Below are 16,012 nucleotides of genomic sequence, written 5' to 3'. Positions count from 1 at the left end.
GTACAGGAAAGAATATATAGGGCCATGTGTGGTCAGATTTTGAGTGAAATCCTCCTTCTATCAGCAAGGGCATTGAAGATGAAACACTGTCCGGGTAACAAAGGAGTGGCTTCATAAAAAGCATTTCAAGGTCCTGGAGGTCCTAGCCAGTCTCCAAATCTCAACCCCACCTCTTTTGAGGTGAAAGTCTGTGTTTCCCAGCGAAAGCCCCAAAACCTCATTGCTCTAGAGGACATCTGCACGGAGGAATGGGCCAACATACCAGCAACAGTTTGTGAAAACCTTATGAAGACCTACAGAAAACGTTTGACTGCTGTCATTGCCAACAAATGGGAATAACAAAGTATTGAGTTGAACTTTTGTTATTGACCAAAGACTAATTGTTCCACCATAATATACAAATAAATTCTTTAAAAATCAGACGATGTGATTTTTTCCCCCCCATCTTTCTCATTTTGTCTCTAATAGATAAAGTATACCTATGATGAAAATTACAGGCTTCTCTCATCCTTTTAAGTGGGAAATTTGCACAATTGGTGGTTAATTAAATAATTTTTTGCTCCACTGCATATGACTTGATAATTCAACTTGATAATTCTTCTAAATAAAAAAGCAAAGATAAAAGCTCGGATTTCCACATTTTTATGTGTCCTCGATGCATCTTAAAGTTAAAGTCCCATTGGTTGTCACAAATCTGGGTGTGTAAAATTTGTTTGTCATATTTTATCCCCTGGGGGAGCGGTGCTCTGAAGACAAGCTTGGAAGCTATTGGTGGTTTAACCTTCCCAATCATACCCCTTAATGCTGAGTGTCAAGGAGGGAGGCATTTTTCGAGTCTTTGGTTTCTCTCGGCCGTGGATTTGAATTCACAAGGCCACCGAGTTATCTACCAAACAGGGTTCTAATTTGGTGCAGTCTCACATGTGCAATGAGAAGGTCATTGCACATCCTGTATAGGATGGCTGGTCCATTATGAGTGTATTTAAAGAGAATAAAAAAGTAAATAAATTCTGTAAACTCCATCACCAGGCTCCATTTCTTAAATAATGACATATTTAAAGACCCACTCCGATTGAAATTGCGTTTTTTTTTTTTGACATGATCTTGTTTCATTTTTTATGATGGAGGACATTATGAAGAAAAAGTTTGAATTTCATTTCTTTTTTAAAATCTTTGTGAATCAGGAGCTGGTGTAAAAAATGCAGTTTGAAAAATATCGTATTTGTTAGGTAGAAAACATACTGGGTGGACCACAAGCTCCCTGCTTCGCTCCATTCTGATGCAACCACTTGTAGACAAATAGATCCATGTACGTCTTAGTTTTCCTCGTCTGAGCTGGAATCTTGCTAGGAACTACATAAAAACCTTGCTGATGGGTAGTTGTGACCCTGCAGACAATTTTGATTGTTTTTTTTGTTGTGTTGTCAATCAAATCGGATGGGGGTCCCCAAATCCAGGCCTTGAGGACCGGTGTCCTACATGTTTTCCAACCAACCTGCCATTGAAGCTCCTTATTGGTTAAACACACCTGATCAAGGTAATCAGCAGCAAATAAGGCAGGGTTTATGGAAAACCAGCAGGACACCGGCCCTTGAGGCCTGGATGTGGGGACCCCTGAAGTAGAATAAAGCCTTAAATCAGTTTTTTAAACTTTTTTTTCTTTTTGCATCAGTGTTGTGTGTCCTTAAAAACGAGTTTTCCTATTCACTGAACATACTGTGTGTGCTGCACCACAGTGTTTTTTTCTCCTCTGGAACTTTCAAAACTCCATCACTGACTATCTAAGGTTAAGGCTCACCTCTGCAGGCTCAGGCTTTGAACATTTCCTGTTACACTGAGTCAGTTGTTGCACTGCTGCAGTAAAAATGGATTTTAAGCTCCACCAGTAAGCAGGAAGAACCCGAGTCGCTGTTTGAGAATGATTAATGGCTCCGAGTCATCATCCTCATTTCTCTGCCACCACCCTTTCTCACACACATTTTCAGGTTCAGTCTTATTGCACAGCCACCATTGCAGCCCTATGGCAGCATGCACGCTGCTAATGTAATTAGGACAGTGGAAGTGTTTGTGGCTGCATTTCTGTGCATTTGTGAGAAGATGGTAACATGGGGAGGGGTTCCTGCTAAGCAGATGAAATGGAAAACAACATGAGAGTGCATGTATGTTGGTGTATGTCAATCTGTTACATTTAAATGGGCATTTAATCTCAGTGATGTGAAGCCTGAAGGGTCTCAATAGATGGAGAACTACAGAAAAGCAGTTTCCAGGAACAGACAAGTGTGGTCCACACCGATCATTTTTCCTGGCAACTTGATAAGGATGGTGCATTCAGATCAGATCAGAAAGCAATTCTAAAATCATTTTTATGATGTAAAAAGTTTTTTGTTGCATAACTAAAGGTCTCAGACCAGTTCAAATTAGTTCTCTCTCTCTTGTTGCAGGAATTTTAAAAAATAACCTGTGATAGACTAAATCTGCATAGTAGACTTTTTTTTAATTTGATGTTTTAAGGCTGTAAAACCCCTAACACACTTTATACACTTTTCTCTCAATAAAAAACCCCAAACAATTTTTGTATATTTGGCTTTCTCAACACATTCTGTATGGGAGACATAGCATGGAGAAGGTTGACTGACAGTGGTCTACAGCCAATCGGGATGCAGAATACGATGCAAAAGGGAGCAAAGTTGCACAACAAAAATCCACGAAATGGGAGAGATCGCACAAGGTGAAACAGTGTATAGTGAGGGACCACCTGTATTGGATAATGGGATCCTGATCATTTTTGCTCAACTGTATCAATGTAGACAATGAGAATAATAGCTGGAGAAGGTGTAAAATAGCTGGAGAAGGTGTAACCTCCTTTTTATATTTTTGAATACTTTTTATATTTTATCTTATATTGTCTTATTTCACAGTTCTAGTTTTTTATTTATTTTTGACTTTTTTGTAATTCCACCGGAAAAATTGCACTGTAATTTCGTTGTACATGTACAATGACAATAAAGATATTTCTATATTTCTATATAATGAAAAGTTGACTATGAAGGATCTTTTCAGTCATTTCCTCTCAGAATTTAATTTTATGTCAGGAATAGCCCCATGGATGTTTTTTGTTTTGTTGTTGTAGTTTCTAGCTTAAAATAGCCTTAGTGGAGCTAAATAATCTTCAATGTTTTTACTGTTAAACCTTAGTATCTCTTTGGACAGGTGAGGATCACTTTTCCACACCATGCCGGTTTAGATTTGATCTCCTCTCAATAACTAACACATTCGTCTAAAAAGACATTTTAATTTGAGTTATCTTTGACTAATAATTAAATCAGTTTGATGATGATAAAAATGCAAACAAATGAGAAATCTGGAACAATTACCTGGAATTTAAGACAGAAAAAAATAAAATAAATAAACTTTAGTGCCTCTCTTTATCCAGAACATGTTGGTTCTTCTTGCAGCAAGCTAGGTTTTTGGTGCACCAAAAATGGAAAACGGTACACAAAGTTTACAAGGTTAAACAAATGTTCAAACAGCTAATCATAAACCTTCAACTTAGAAGCTTAAAGTAAGATAGAAACAAGAAAATAGAAGGAAGAACTAAAATTCAAGGACACTTGCCTTATCAATAATTGTTGTGTCTTTGCCTTACTGCACTCAGAAGGAACTTTAAGGCCTGCAGGGCCTTTACAATGTGTTTCTGATTAAGCTGCAAATCCTGTCAAGTCTTTACTAAAGTGCAGCTTTTCTCTCTTAATAAACTAATGTAATCAGCACCTTTGTTTTTCACAAAGAATTTTAATCGCCATGAAACATTCATCTTTACACAATATGTGTACGCACACTCAGACAGGAACATCTACACTTAACAGAGCTGATGGATGACTCATTGAGTTATGTAACAAATAGTAGCATCAAAGTTTTTTTTCTTTCTGAGAGGACAGAACTGTACGGTCTGCTGAAGGGAGCTGGTCTGCTCATGAATGCAAAGATAGCACTTCGTTGTATCTGTGAGGTTTCTGAGAAACCAACATGAAGATTTTCTAGCAGAAAAAGAAATACTGAACAATCCTAAAAAGAAAATAGTGAATAAAAGAAACTCAAGCTCATTCCAGAAATGGAGGATATTCAAAACTCCTGAGAAGTAAACCTTCACTTTTCTACTTTTCTGCTACATATTCATCAACAAAAATAGCGTAATAAACTGATTAGCTCAGGGACACACGTGCGTCACACATTTCATGAATAATAAATATTAGTTGAAGTTACAAGAGACATCAATAAAATAAATAATACCCCCAAAAAAATCAATTTGATTTCAACTGTTTTATTTAAGATTTGGACATTACAGGGTGTGAGAGAAGGGAAAATGGCTATTTAGGGGGTACTCCAGGATTATTTGGTATTTTTAAAACTATTTCCAAGCATTCTTTTCTATTTGTTGTAGATTTGGTCTCAAGACAAGTAAATTTATTCAGAAACTAGATGTCTAAGTGTTTTGTATGTGGATTATTGGAAATATGAAGGGTGCGAAGTAAAATGTTCTCCAATTCTGGAATTAACCCAATACTGTCTTTTTATGTTTTTACCTGAAGCACACCTACCTGAGCCAAAGTTAGGGCTTCAAATAAACATTTCTCTTAATTTTTTATTTGTCTTTAATTTGTCTCCTTTGAGGATGTTCTGTTGTATTTGACCTTTAAAAAGCAGATTCAATGGAAATGTTTTCCCCATTTTAAAATCCGTTCACTTTGCTGCATCAGATAATCCCGAAAACATTCAGTTAACCCTTGTGCTATCTTAGGCACTTTAACGTTGGGAGTTGGGTCATCTAGACCCACTAGACAGTGCTCTGAACCTTTTTTCTTCAATGATTTGTGAACCTCACTGGTGTCCACGGATTACATGAAATCTTTCCACCTTTATCCACCTATGTCATGGTTGGAGAACATGTCAAAGTAAGGGTGGGGTCATCTAAGATAGCACAAGGGGTTAAGGAAGTCTCCATGTTGACTCACCATAAATCACCTCATCTTCATCGTCATCCTCATCGCTGATACAGACGATCTGTCGCACTCTTTTCCTCCCATCATGGCATTCCTCTCTGTCGTTGGACATCCTGAGATGATGGTTACTGCTACCTCTGCATAGCCACAATGTGCACACCTGGAAGGCAGGGAAATGCAGGAAGTCACTCGGTTTAATTCACCAGAGAAAGAAAATGTGCTGCACTTTACATTATTTAGTCCAGTTGTTGCTAAAAACAAAATGTTTCTGTAAACCAAAATGATTCACTTTCATGGAAGAAGCATGATTCCGATGAGTTTAGTAGCTAAAAACAATAGTCAAATAAATGGTTTGAAAGGGCCTAAATCACGTAAATTAAACTTTTTAAACTTTTAAGTGTATCATAATGTTTTTCATTCCTCACAAAATCAATTCCAAAGCTGTATTTTGATTCATTCATGCATTTCTGAGTATTCCTCTAAAAACCTGCGCTAAAGTAGGTAAAGTATATGGATATACTTTACTCATGTATATGGATATACTTTACTCTAAAAGACTTAAGAATAGCATGATATAGGCCCTTTAAAGTTTCTGCTCGACATCCAACTCCAGGACATGATGCAATGGTTTGAATCAAACACTTGTTGAAACAGCCTCACAACGACTGTGGCGTTTTCCTGAGTTTTGGAGACAGAAACAAACATAATAGAGAAATATAAGAGCATCTTCCCTAATAAAAACCAGTCATTAAAAATGAAAAACAGATGGATTTGATGTTGTGCTTTCGCCTTACTGCCAGATCACCAGATGTAGCTGATCCTGATGTACAAAACCCATCTGTGTATCTATTTATTCATTACTGGAGACCTGTTTTTTTTTTGGTTTTAGACAGATCTTTATAAGAAACAGCAAAGGAAACCTGACAGAGAGGAGAATGACAAAGCAAATGATGGCAGAAAGACACCATGACCCATGAGCACATGTCAAGAGTTTTCTCATTGAGATATTCTGTGCCTCAGAATAAAAAGTCGATAAAAAAAATTTGTGATCTATATTTTGTCTCTGTTTACCAACAGCTTCACTAACCACATACAAAATGATTTTTATCAAGCAGAAAATATAATAAAATAGAATAATTTCAACACAAATCAGAAAACAATTCTAAAAAGAAAAAGCACTATTGTGTTAGCTAAGCATTTCCAGGTAAAACGAATAAATCCCTCCAGTCTATATTTCCAGACAGTCGCACTGAAAGGTTTATTCTTGACTGCCAGCCAACTCACCTTGCATAACATTAGACAGCCGTTACACAACAGGCAGTTCTGGCCAAACTGACTTCATAGTTTAGCCTCGAGAGAGCCACATAAATACAAAGAAACTGGCAGAATGGGCTCTGGACTAAAAATCAGAAGAAGAAAAAAGCAAAAGAGTAAAATTTCTAATCTGCATTGCTCTGTACATTTTGAACATGTATGCTCTGTACAGATGAGATCATCTGCTTTCCCGGGGAGGGGGGGGGGGGGGTCTTGAGTTTACAGCTCAAGGGAACTATGGGTCATGTGCAAATCTCATATTGCTCCTGTTATTTAAAAGTAGTTAAAACGTCCAGTTTTGGACCAGCACAATAAATGTTTCCTGTGTCAATCATCACACAAAAATATTAAAATATGCAGTAGCTTCTTCCAGCTAATAGCTTCATACAGACATTTAACAAAATAGTTTTTGAAGAGCACAAACTGAAGTAGACTTGATGAAAATGGATGTGCTCCCATCCAAAACAAGAAGCAAAGGTTTATTCTACACAAGTGAATTAAAGTACAAGTTTGTGAAAATGAAGTCAGGGAACATCTGAGACAGAAAAAAAAAAGAGGACAACCAGCTAGTCGCAATTTCTTTTTCAACAATTATAAAGATGAATAAACCAAAGAAAAACAGTTGAAACAAATGTGCGAATTTTAGGCAATAACATGTTACATAACAGACCAAGGCTTAAATCCTTCTTACCGGATGCAACCCCTTTAACAGCCTGTATGTAAAAGAGGTTAAATAAACACCCATCCAAATACAGAGGTGTAGCTACACTGACAAACTTCCTTTTCACCATCCATTCAAAAGTTCTGTCTAAAAAATACATGGTTGTTATATAACTGTATCAAGCACCTTTAAAAAATATATTTAATTGCAGAAAAAGTACATTAAAAATGAACTCTTATCCATCTTCCAACTTCATCAGATGGGTTATCAATTTTAAACCAAAATTCTGATTTTTTAACTCAATAGTGACAAAGGAGAATGAGAAAGTAGGTCCATTCATAAGATATGATGCGAACTAGGGCTGCACAGTATGAGGAAAACTCGCGATATGCGAAATTAGAGATTTATATTGCGATAACGATATAATTTGCGGTAAATAAACAAATAGCAAAATAACCAAAAACATCATTCACAATTCACTGCAAGAGTTTAAAAATTATACTCCAAATGACCCTCAACGACATAGGTGACAAACATCTAACATAATAGGCCTCCATCTGATTGGTCAACAACTTGAAGGCGTCCATCTGATTGGTCAAAGCATTAAGGGATTTATTTGATTCGTTAAATGCTTCAAGCTGCCATAAGATTGTTTGAACACACTTAAGGTTCACAATTTATTGCAATTTTCGTCGTCTTTTGCGATATACATATTGCAGAGCTGGATATTGCGATTACAATAATTATATTGTAATATATTGTGCAGGTCTAGTGTAAAAATATACAAGAACATTGTTTAGTCAATTTTTTTAAACTGCAGTGAACAAAAACATGATTACATATTGCATAAAACGAATCAGTTTTCTGTTGCATCCTATTTGGAAGGTAAAGTAGAAAATGATGGAATAAGATGTTCTCTTGTGACAAACAAAAGAGCCCATCATTGAATGCAGCATTATGTTTGCTTGGATGAGGAGGTTCACACGATATTCACATCATGAACTTTCTCTCACAGCTGCTGGTAAATGCATGCAAATGATTGGCTTACAGACCTGTTTTAGCTTTTTCCCATACTGAATGGTGAACAGTGCAAACTTGACTTAAACTTGAATGATGAGCAAGAACTTTTAATGTGTAGCAGCGTTCGTAGTAGAATCTGATATGAAATCTGGAAAATATGTCTAAAGAGAAGTTCTTAGCATTCATGCGTTCTCAGTTAGCAGGAAGTCAGCTGACTGCGCTACAAGAAAATGTATGCAGTCATAACAAGGATGGCTTCAACCAGAGTGAATGCAGCCGTCTATGCATCCTCTTTAGAAATCAGCCTCTGTAAAATGTATTCACATATCTAAACATGCAGCTAAATATTCTAAAGTAGTTTTAATTGCTGTGAGAGCAGTTTTTACTGCCAAACAATTAAGAGTGAATTCTACACCATTTTCCCCTCTTTTTTTTTTTTGGTAGCAGACATGCACTAAAGTGCCTAGATCATGCAAAATCAACTTTTTTGAGTTTTTGCGTGTATTGTTATGTTAATTCCTCACAAAAGATTACCCCAAAGTTTGCTCCATTCCTGCATCTCTGAGTAATCCTCTAAAACCCTGATCTCTGAGCGGGTTGGTTTGCACATTGTGACATCACAAAGTGAGGAACAGCCCCTTCCAGGAAGAGTCTGTGCTGCCTGCACAGCCCCCGGTCTAGCACACACGCACACAGCAGTGATCTGCAAAAATGCTTATTTTTTATATGCACAATATGCACATCCATCTTTGAAAAAGTTTGGATGCTGTTTGTTTTCGTGGGAGAAATGCATACACACTGCAGAGATCGCGTTGTCTTACTTCCAGATAGTAAAATGAACAGTAAAAATGACTTGTATTTCATTTAAAAAATTCATTCTTTAGTGTGTCAAAGATATGGAGATAGTTCACTCTGAAAGGCTTAAGAATAACATGATATAGGCTCTTTGAAAAAATCTAACCAGTTAGAAATGATCCCAAATCTCAGTTTAGCATGCTTTTATTTTTACTTTTGATGCGTTTAGGATCAACAGAGTGGTACTGAAACTGATTGAATGTATCCTACAGATTCATTTCTCGCATAAAGAGCCATTTATCATCATTACAAGTCTTTACAGAAATAATTTTTCTCCCCATCATTTTAATAAAAATGAAAATTTCAGACAAAATTATTTTCATCTTTTTAGAAACTTATCAAATAAATAACAATGGAGGAAAAAAAATGTAGATTACAAAACGTTATTTTGTGATATGCATTTTAAAAAACTATTGGGAGACTTGAAAAAAAGACCCACCCAAAAAAAACCTTAACAAATGAGGGGAAAAAAGAAAGAGGAAAAAATGAATACCTTTGTATCTTGAACAGCATGATGCCAAACAGTGCCTGTAAAAGCTTTTCACTGACAATTCAGGAATAAAAAACCCTTTAGAGCAGTTTAGAAAGCTCACCTGCTGCCAGGGTAACTATACTAGTCGTTTCCTCCTTTCCTTATTGTTGGCAACAGCCTGCTGCTATGTTGTCCTGCGCAGACATTTTACAACGCATTTTGTGCGAGCATCTTCACTTATCTCATATCAACACACAGCTGATAATAGACCAAAATAACTGCTTTGCTCTGAATATAACAGGCCGTCACCTGTCATGTTTTTTTATGGCATTAAAACAAATCTTGCTATACAATGGTCTGGGTAAATACTCAATTCTGATTGGCTGCAGGGTGTTTATTAAAAAGGGATAACGGACACGTAAAAAAAGAATTTCTGGTCGAAAAGCCTGAATGTTCAATATGACAGCACAAGTTGGTAACCCGAACAACAGAACTTGAAACATAGGTGGACATACGTTCTTCCACGGTTTATCACAACAGCAACCGTAGAAACAATCTCTGTCCTTCCAATTGCTCTATGATGGACATGCCAGGATCTATATCACATTTTTCCATCAACAGCCATCTTCCCCTTAATTGGAAATAGTTTTTTGTCTGTCTTTCTGCCTTGCTAACCATATTTCTTGAGAGTTAATATGTGTTTACACATACATTTTTTTATTAATTAAAGCGTTTGTTGACACTCATTTAGTGTCCAGGGTTAATGATGAATATTTCTTGCAATGAAAGCGATCTAAGACTATTTGGAGACTTTGTTTCTTTGCAACAAACTTTTGCATCATCATCTGGACAAAAACATGGGGTAAGAGGTGAACTAAAGGGATGCTTTGTGTCACATATAGCCGATTTACCACTTTCCTCTGCTGGTAAGTCTTCATACAACAGCTGCAGCAGAGCGACTTGAAGGCTTTAGCCATCATAACGTGTCCCGCCTCGCATCACATAGTCTGTTTCTTGTTAAAACAATGTAAACATAAAAAACAAGGTTAAAGTATTAATAATTTATTTAATATGTTTTTTATTTCATAAGTGACCATGGTATATGTGGGACAATGCCCTTCAGGTTGTTCATTGTAGTTATGGATTAATGGACAACCATTTTCTGGTTCGTTCCTGGCAGTTCATGCCTTTGCATCATCCATTCATTTATGATGGACACCTCGACTGGGACTATCCCTTACCTATTTTCTAAACAGAAAAATATGTTTTACATTGGTTTCAGTCATCAGTGAAACAATTTTTTTCCACAAAAATATTTGGGGTTTGGACCAATTATTTATTGACTCACTCACCAGCGGAACCCCAATAGACTCCTGTTTTTTTGTTGCTGACAGGAATCTATGTTCCAGCCAAATGTTTTGATGCAAATCAACGTTGCAGTGCACACAGCAATTCAGCAGTTGCCAATAGATTGGAGTTGCACAAAGCCAATCCTCTAGGGCAGGTATCTTACTAGTTTTCCCAGTTACCCCTGTTCTGCCTGCTGCTGATCACCTGGATCAGGTGTTTTGTCAATAGGAAGGTGGAAAGGGAGGGATGTTTGCTGAGGAAGCAGGCTCTATAGCTGGGCAGCCTCGTGCATTTTAACATACTTCTCTGTGAAGAAAGTATGATTAAAAAAACAACAACTGTAAATCGAACGGAGAATTACGGTTTCAATGATGTTAAAAGGTGGCAAATTCAGTTTGTTGCAACATTTATTGTTTGTTCAGTTCCACACATTAGGTTTTTAACTTTTTCTCTTTTCATTCTTATAAAATTAAACAAACCAAAACATATATTCATATAAACTTCTTAGGGAAAGTACAATTCAAAATATGAAGTTGCAAAATAAATGCCAAGTCCTAACTGTCCTGAAATCTAAACTTCAGTATCATTTTATTTCAAGGAAAAACCTAAAATCATTGCCAACATCTTGAAAGCTCCTTAGAAAAAGCAGGAATCTTATCAACCAAATGATAAAAGAAGAGAAGACAGCGGCTTGCATAAGCTGCCTTACATAAGTTCGGCTTAATAATGCCACTTTTCAGCTTAGTGGAATAAAGAAGTTACGCAAGACGTATGCCAAGATGTGAGAACACTGTAAACACTCACCCTCTTCTGACTAATTCTTCCACCCTCGCTGAAAAGCACGCATCATCACATTTTTTCCCCACTGTCAAAATGAAAATGGAAATGTTTAACATGTGAAATCCCTGTTAGACCTGTGGGAGCTGCAATTCGATCCCCATGTTAACAGGAGGCCACTCATAAAGCGTCTTCTCAGTTTTTGCTCCTCATCATTACAAAAGATTTTAAAACGGGTTCATTGTCCCGTTTCTTAAACTAAATTAACAGTTAACCCCCCACCCCCACAAAGGATTCTCCAAAACTTTTACCCTCCTAAGGGGCCAAAAGGCCAACATGGCTCTCGAGTAGCATGGATTTATGTCAGAAGTGCTGTAGGGGAATTCACTAAAGCCAGATTAGAAACACTGCAGGGGCTCAGAGAAGATTTAACAAAGTTGTGGGGCAGGAGGGGAGGTTGTCAATGTGTTAACACGGACTGCATGACAAAACTTTTCTTAATACAGCCAAAATAAGCTCAACTTAACTCAGTCTAAATATGTCAGTAATATTCAAATAAATTCCTAATGAGGTCACATGACCCGAAACACATCTAGACCTGAATCAAAATAAATAAATACACTTTAAGGTGTTCCAACCATTGACTGTATATGAGAACTGGACTGAGTATCAGGAAGAACCCGCTGGCTCGAAGAAGTCAACATTCCAGAGAACTCTATTGAGAAATAAACAGCTGTTACTCAGTCGTTCGATTTTTCAGAATAATCATTCTTGCTCTACTAGATTTACATTTGCTTTTGCTCTTGTAATCCAAACATTTTTATATTTGTTTCCTTTATTGCAAGTTACTTGAGTTATAAACTGACCAATCAGATGCTTCAATGAAAGTATGTGGTGCCCGTTGGCCCCCCGTGTTAAAACGTTTGAAACATTTGATTGACAGATTCTCTGCAGCCACTTTCAGAGGAGGCGTGGACTTCCAACAACCTCACTCCTGATTGGTAAGAGAGGTTGCCATAGAAATGGTGACTCAGACCGACTTAAACCATTCCCTGCTAAACAATGTTGTCGCAAAAAATGGCAACTGAATTGACTTCATTGGCGCTGGGAGTAAGCTGTTTTCATGGCAACGTCACACTCACTCACTCCATCATGAACAAATTCTAGAAAAAGCCAGCTGAAATCTTAGTTTCACGGTTTAGGGACAAATTTTCAATCAAGACCATAAAAAAAATAGCTAAGCATCAATCAAGCCTTTTCCAAAATAATTTGTTGTAGTCCTATAATAACAGTAAAGACTGATCCTAAAAACAGCCCATTAAAAAAATAATTTTAAATGCAAACATGAACACTAAAAACAAACCACTTTCCTATTTTCATATTATTGACTCTTCTGTTCATATAAATATACTACTATACTAATGTTTTTTTTTTAAATAATCAATCATCACCCTCCAGAATAATACTAAATAAAACAGAATAATCTTACTAAATGTAGGACATTTTAAGGAGAAAAAGATCTGACATTTAGGACGCGTTACCTTCATATTGATCTGACTTTCAGAAGTAAAAGATCTGCATTGCATTCACTTGCTTGTGTAACAGGATTACACAATGCTGAGAATAGAGAGGGGGAGGGGTCACCCTTTCAAAATCAGTCAAAGAAAAAATAAAAATATAAAACAAAAGACTCAAACAGATCAAATCCACAGACAACAAAAACCACTCTGTCTGGTTCGTAGAGCCGTGTTCTGTTAGGAGAAGTTTGGGTCTGGAGGTTTTATGATGTGTTCATGCAAACTAGGTTTAAAGAATTCTCTTCAAATGAGGCAATTCGTCAGTGAATGTTAAACACCTTTAATTTGTTTTTATTTGAGGGCTCCCACTATTGAACTGTCACTTAACATGTCAATGATTCAGCATGCATCCCAAATTAATAGTTTTGTTTTTCTTGGGGCAGCTTAAAAATGAAAGGAGAAAATCTGATTAGATATTCAACTTTATTTGAAAATCAGTTAATAAAATTGTTCCTTTTTTGGGGGCTGGAATTTTCCCAGCAGTTGAAACCACAGGTGACAAAAAAGTGAAGAGATGTTTGCAAAACAGGTCATTTTTGGTGATGAAGCATCAGACTTCTACTGTTACAGCTCAGTCAGGGGCCAATGCAGCAGGAACATGCTCAGTATTTCCAAAGAGCTCAAACAAGCAACTGAATGTGGACACACTGATGTGAACATCACTGTTAGTATGTTAAAGTAACTGTATGTTAACTAGAAAGACCACATTTGTTTAATTTGTTTGCACAAAGGTAATTGTTGTCTCACAAGGATGCAGTAAATTGTATTTTATTGGCTAACTGCAACAAGCAATAATTAATTTAAAGGGTAGAAATGCCACAAAGTTTTAAAAGGAGTAAATAGTCAAAGCAGGAAGGTGGTTTCATGTTTGGTAATGCATGATCCGTATGGTGGCTGGGTGCTCCCTTAGAGATGAGGTGAGAAGCTCGATCACCCGCATGTCCCATTGGGCAAAGGAAGACCCAGAGGGAAGTCCGGGGAAGACCCAGGACATGCTGGAGAGACTTTGTCTCTCGGTTGGCCTGGGAATACCTCAGCCCGGCAGACTTCTTCCTGACCCAGCTCCACCATCAAAACACTTTACAAAGAAAGAAAGGGCACTGAGCTAAGCACAAATTAGCACTGAAACAATGAAAAGAAAGAGGATTATTAATTCTAGACGACCAACTGATTGCAGCAGCCATGCATTTGTTTCCCGCTCTGGGTCTTAGTAAATCCGCACCTTCCCCCGTTTGCAGATATTTTGCAGTAGTTCTGCTCAACCTCAAGATCTGGTATACAGCTTTCTACGGATTCAGGCGTCTCCTCACTCTGACTACCTGAACACACCTGATCCAGGTAAACAGCAGCAAGAAGTGCAGGGAGAGATGGAAATCAGGCAGGGAGGAACGTTGTTTTTCTTTTTTCCAAAGTCTGTTCAAACAAGCCGATGGGATACAGCACAAAAATCGCTGCTGGATCATAAATAATAAACGTCAGGAGCAAACGTCAGTACATCTAACTCTGCAACGCCATGACCACTTCAGTCCTGCCCTTGAGAAATTTCCCAAACTCTGAGGTTTTTTTAGTTCACCATTTTTTAAAGACCGGCTCCTTCCTGTTTCACTGACATGCTCCACTGTCACTCTTCAGCTCTTCAGATGAAAACCTCTTCTTTTCTGCACTCATAAAAAAATGCCAGACTTTGCTTGGACCTTCCACATCACCATGCACACCCTCTGAAAACTCTTCCCGAGGACGTCTGTGACTCCACGGACCATTGCACCCACTAAAGCCCGTTGAAAATCAAGCTTTCTCTAATTGCTTTTACTGTTGTTTCTTTTGACTTCCTACACTGTGTAACTTACTGATTGTATAGCTTTATTTGAGTGATTATAAATAAAGGCTATTATTGTAGAGGGAGACATATTTTCCATTTAAAATCCATTCAGTCTGTTCCAGTCAGAACTCAACAAAACAATGATGAACAAATAAGCCCAAATCAGATTTTTAATTAGGCTGGTCCCAAGCAAAGTACATGCAGAGGGTCGTATCATGAGGAAACTTATAAGACATATCAAATAGATCAAAGGAGAAGATACATTTATGGATAGATTAACTGATATGACGATAGAATGGTTTTGTAAGCATTTTAGAGGCTATACCTCAAACTTTCAGCACACCCAGATTTGCCCCCACCTAATGTTCTACATGCACTCCATGGTGGGTCTGGCTAAATCTGGGTCTGCCTCAGATTAGTAATCAGTTTTTGATCGAGCATCAATGTACTTTAATGTAGAAAATGTTGCAATTAAACAAATCCAATTCTGTTGCAGATCCTGCTCAAAGGTAATTCTCAAACACTCAACTTTACAAGTTTGAAAAAAGTGAGCAAATGTTTATAATTTTCTTTTTAAGCATCTGAAAATAATAAAAAAAAAACTATTTTCACTTCACCAAGTTACAGTGGGGGAAAAAAACAAAAAAAAAAACAGTTCCTGTAGGGATTCATTCAGTGGCAGCCCTGATTTAATCCAAAATGTTAGTGAACATGACAGTTAGGTACCATGACACAGATTCAAGCAGCTCGTCATCATGAAGCCATTGCACCTCGCAGATGTCACATTCCGGCTGCATGTTTTGGAGAAAAAAACCTGGGGGGGGGGGGGGGGGAAGCTGCGCGTTTGCAGTTTTCTAACACAGAGAGGAAGCCGCTACAGCGATGCAGACGGGAGAAAAGAAGCGCAGATGCATGCGCGCATACTGCTCTTTGTCTGAATCCACAGAGCGGCTCACAAACCAAACACGCTTTTCCCCGTGAACACAGTTCAGCCTCCGCGCGTTTCTTACCTGCCGCCGCTCCTGCGCCGCTTCCCTCCGGGTTCCAACGCTTTGATTTCGGGGGACTGGGGGGTTACGGCACGCGGGACAAGCTCACGGCTTTCACCGGCTTTCTGGCAGAGGGGGGTGGGGGGTCGGTGCTGCTGGTATCTGCGCCCTCCAAGTC

General features: G+C 37.8%; 1 protein-coding gene across 2 annotated transcripts in view; it reads right to left on the bottom strand.

Annotated features, from left to right (window-relative positions):
• LOC101167365 (helicase ARIP4) overlaps positions 1–5,160 on the bottom strand; it is a 45,115-nt gene extending 39,955 nt beyond the window's left edge. For both annotated transcript variants that reach the window (XM_023956419.1, XM_023956420.1), the window contains exon 1: positions 5,013–5,160. In XM_023956419.1, coding sequence (XP_023812187.1) covers positions 5,013–5,112 — 100 coding nt within the window. In that variant the 5' untranslated portion in view covers positions 5,113–5,160. The remainder of the gene's footprint in view (positions 1–5,012) is intronic.
• Positions 5,161–16,012: the final 10,852 nt, after the last annotated feature.

Source organism: Oryzias latipes, chromosome 7 (genome assembly GCF_002234675.1).
Source record: "Oryzias latipes chromosome 7, ASM223467v1".
Classification (NCBI taxonomy): domain Eukaryota; kingdom Metazoa; phylum Chordata; class Actinopteri; order Beloniformes; family Adrianichthyidae; genus Oryzias; species Oryzias latipes.
Note: the sequence above shows the minus strand (reverse complement) of the source record. Positions and strands in the feature narration are given on the sequence as shown.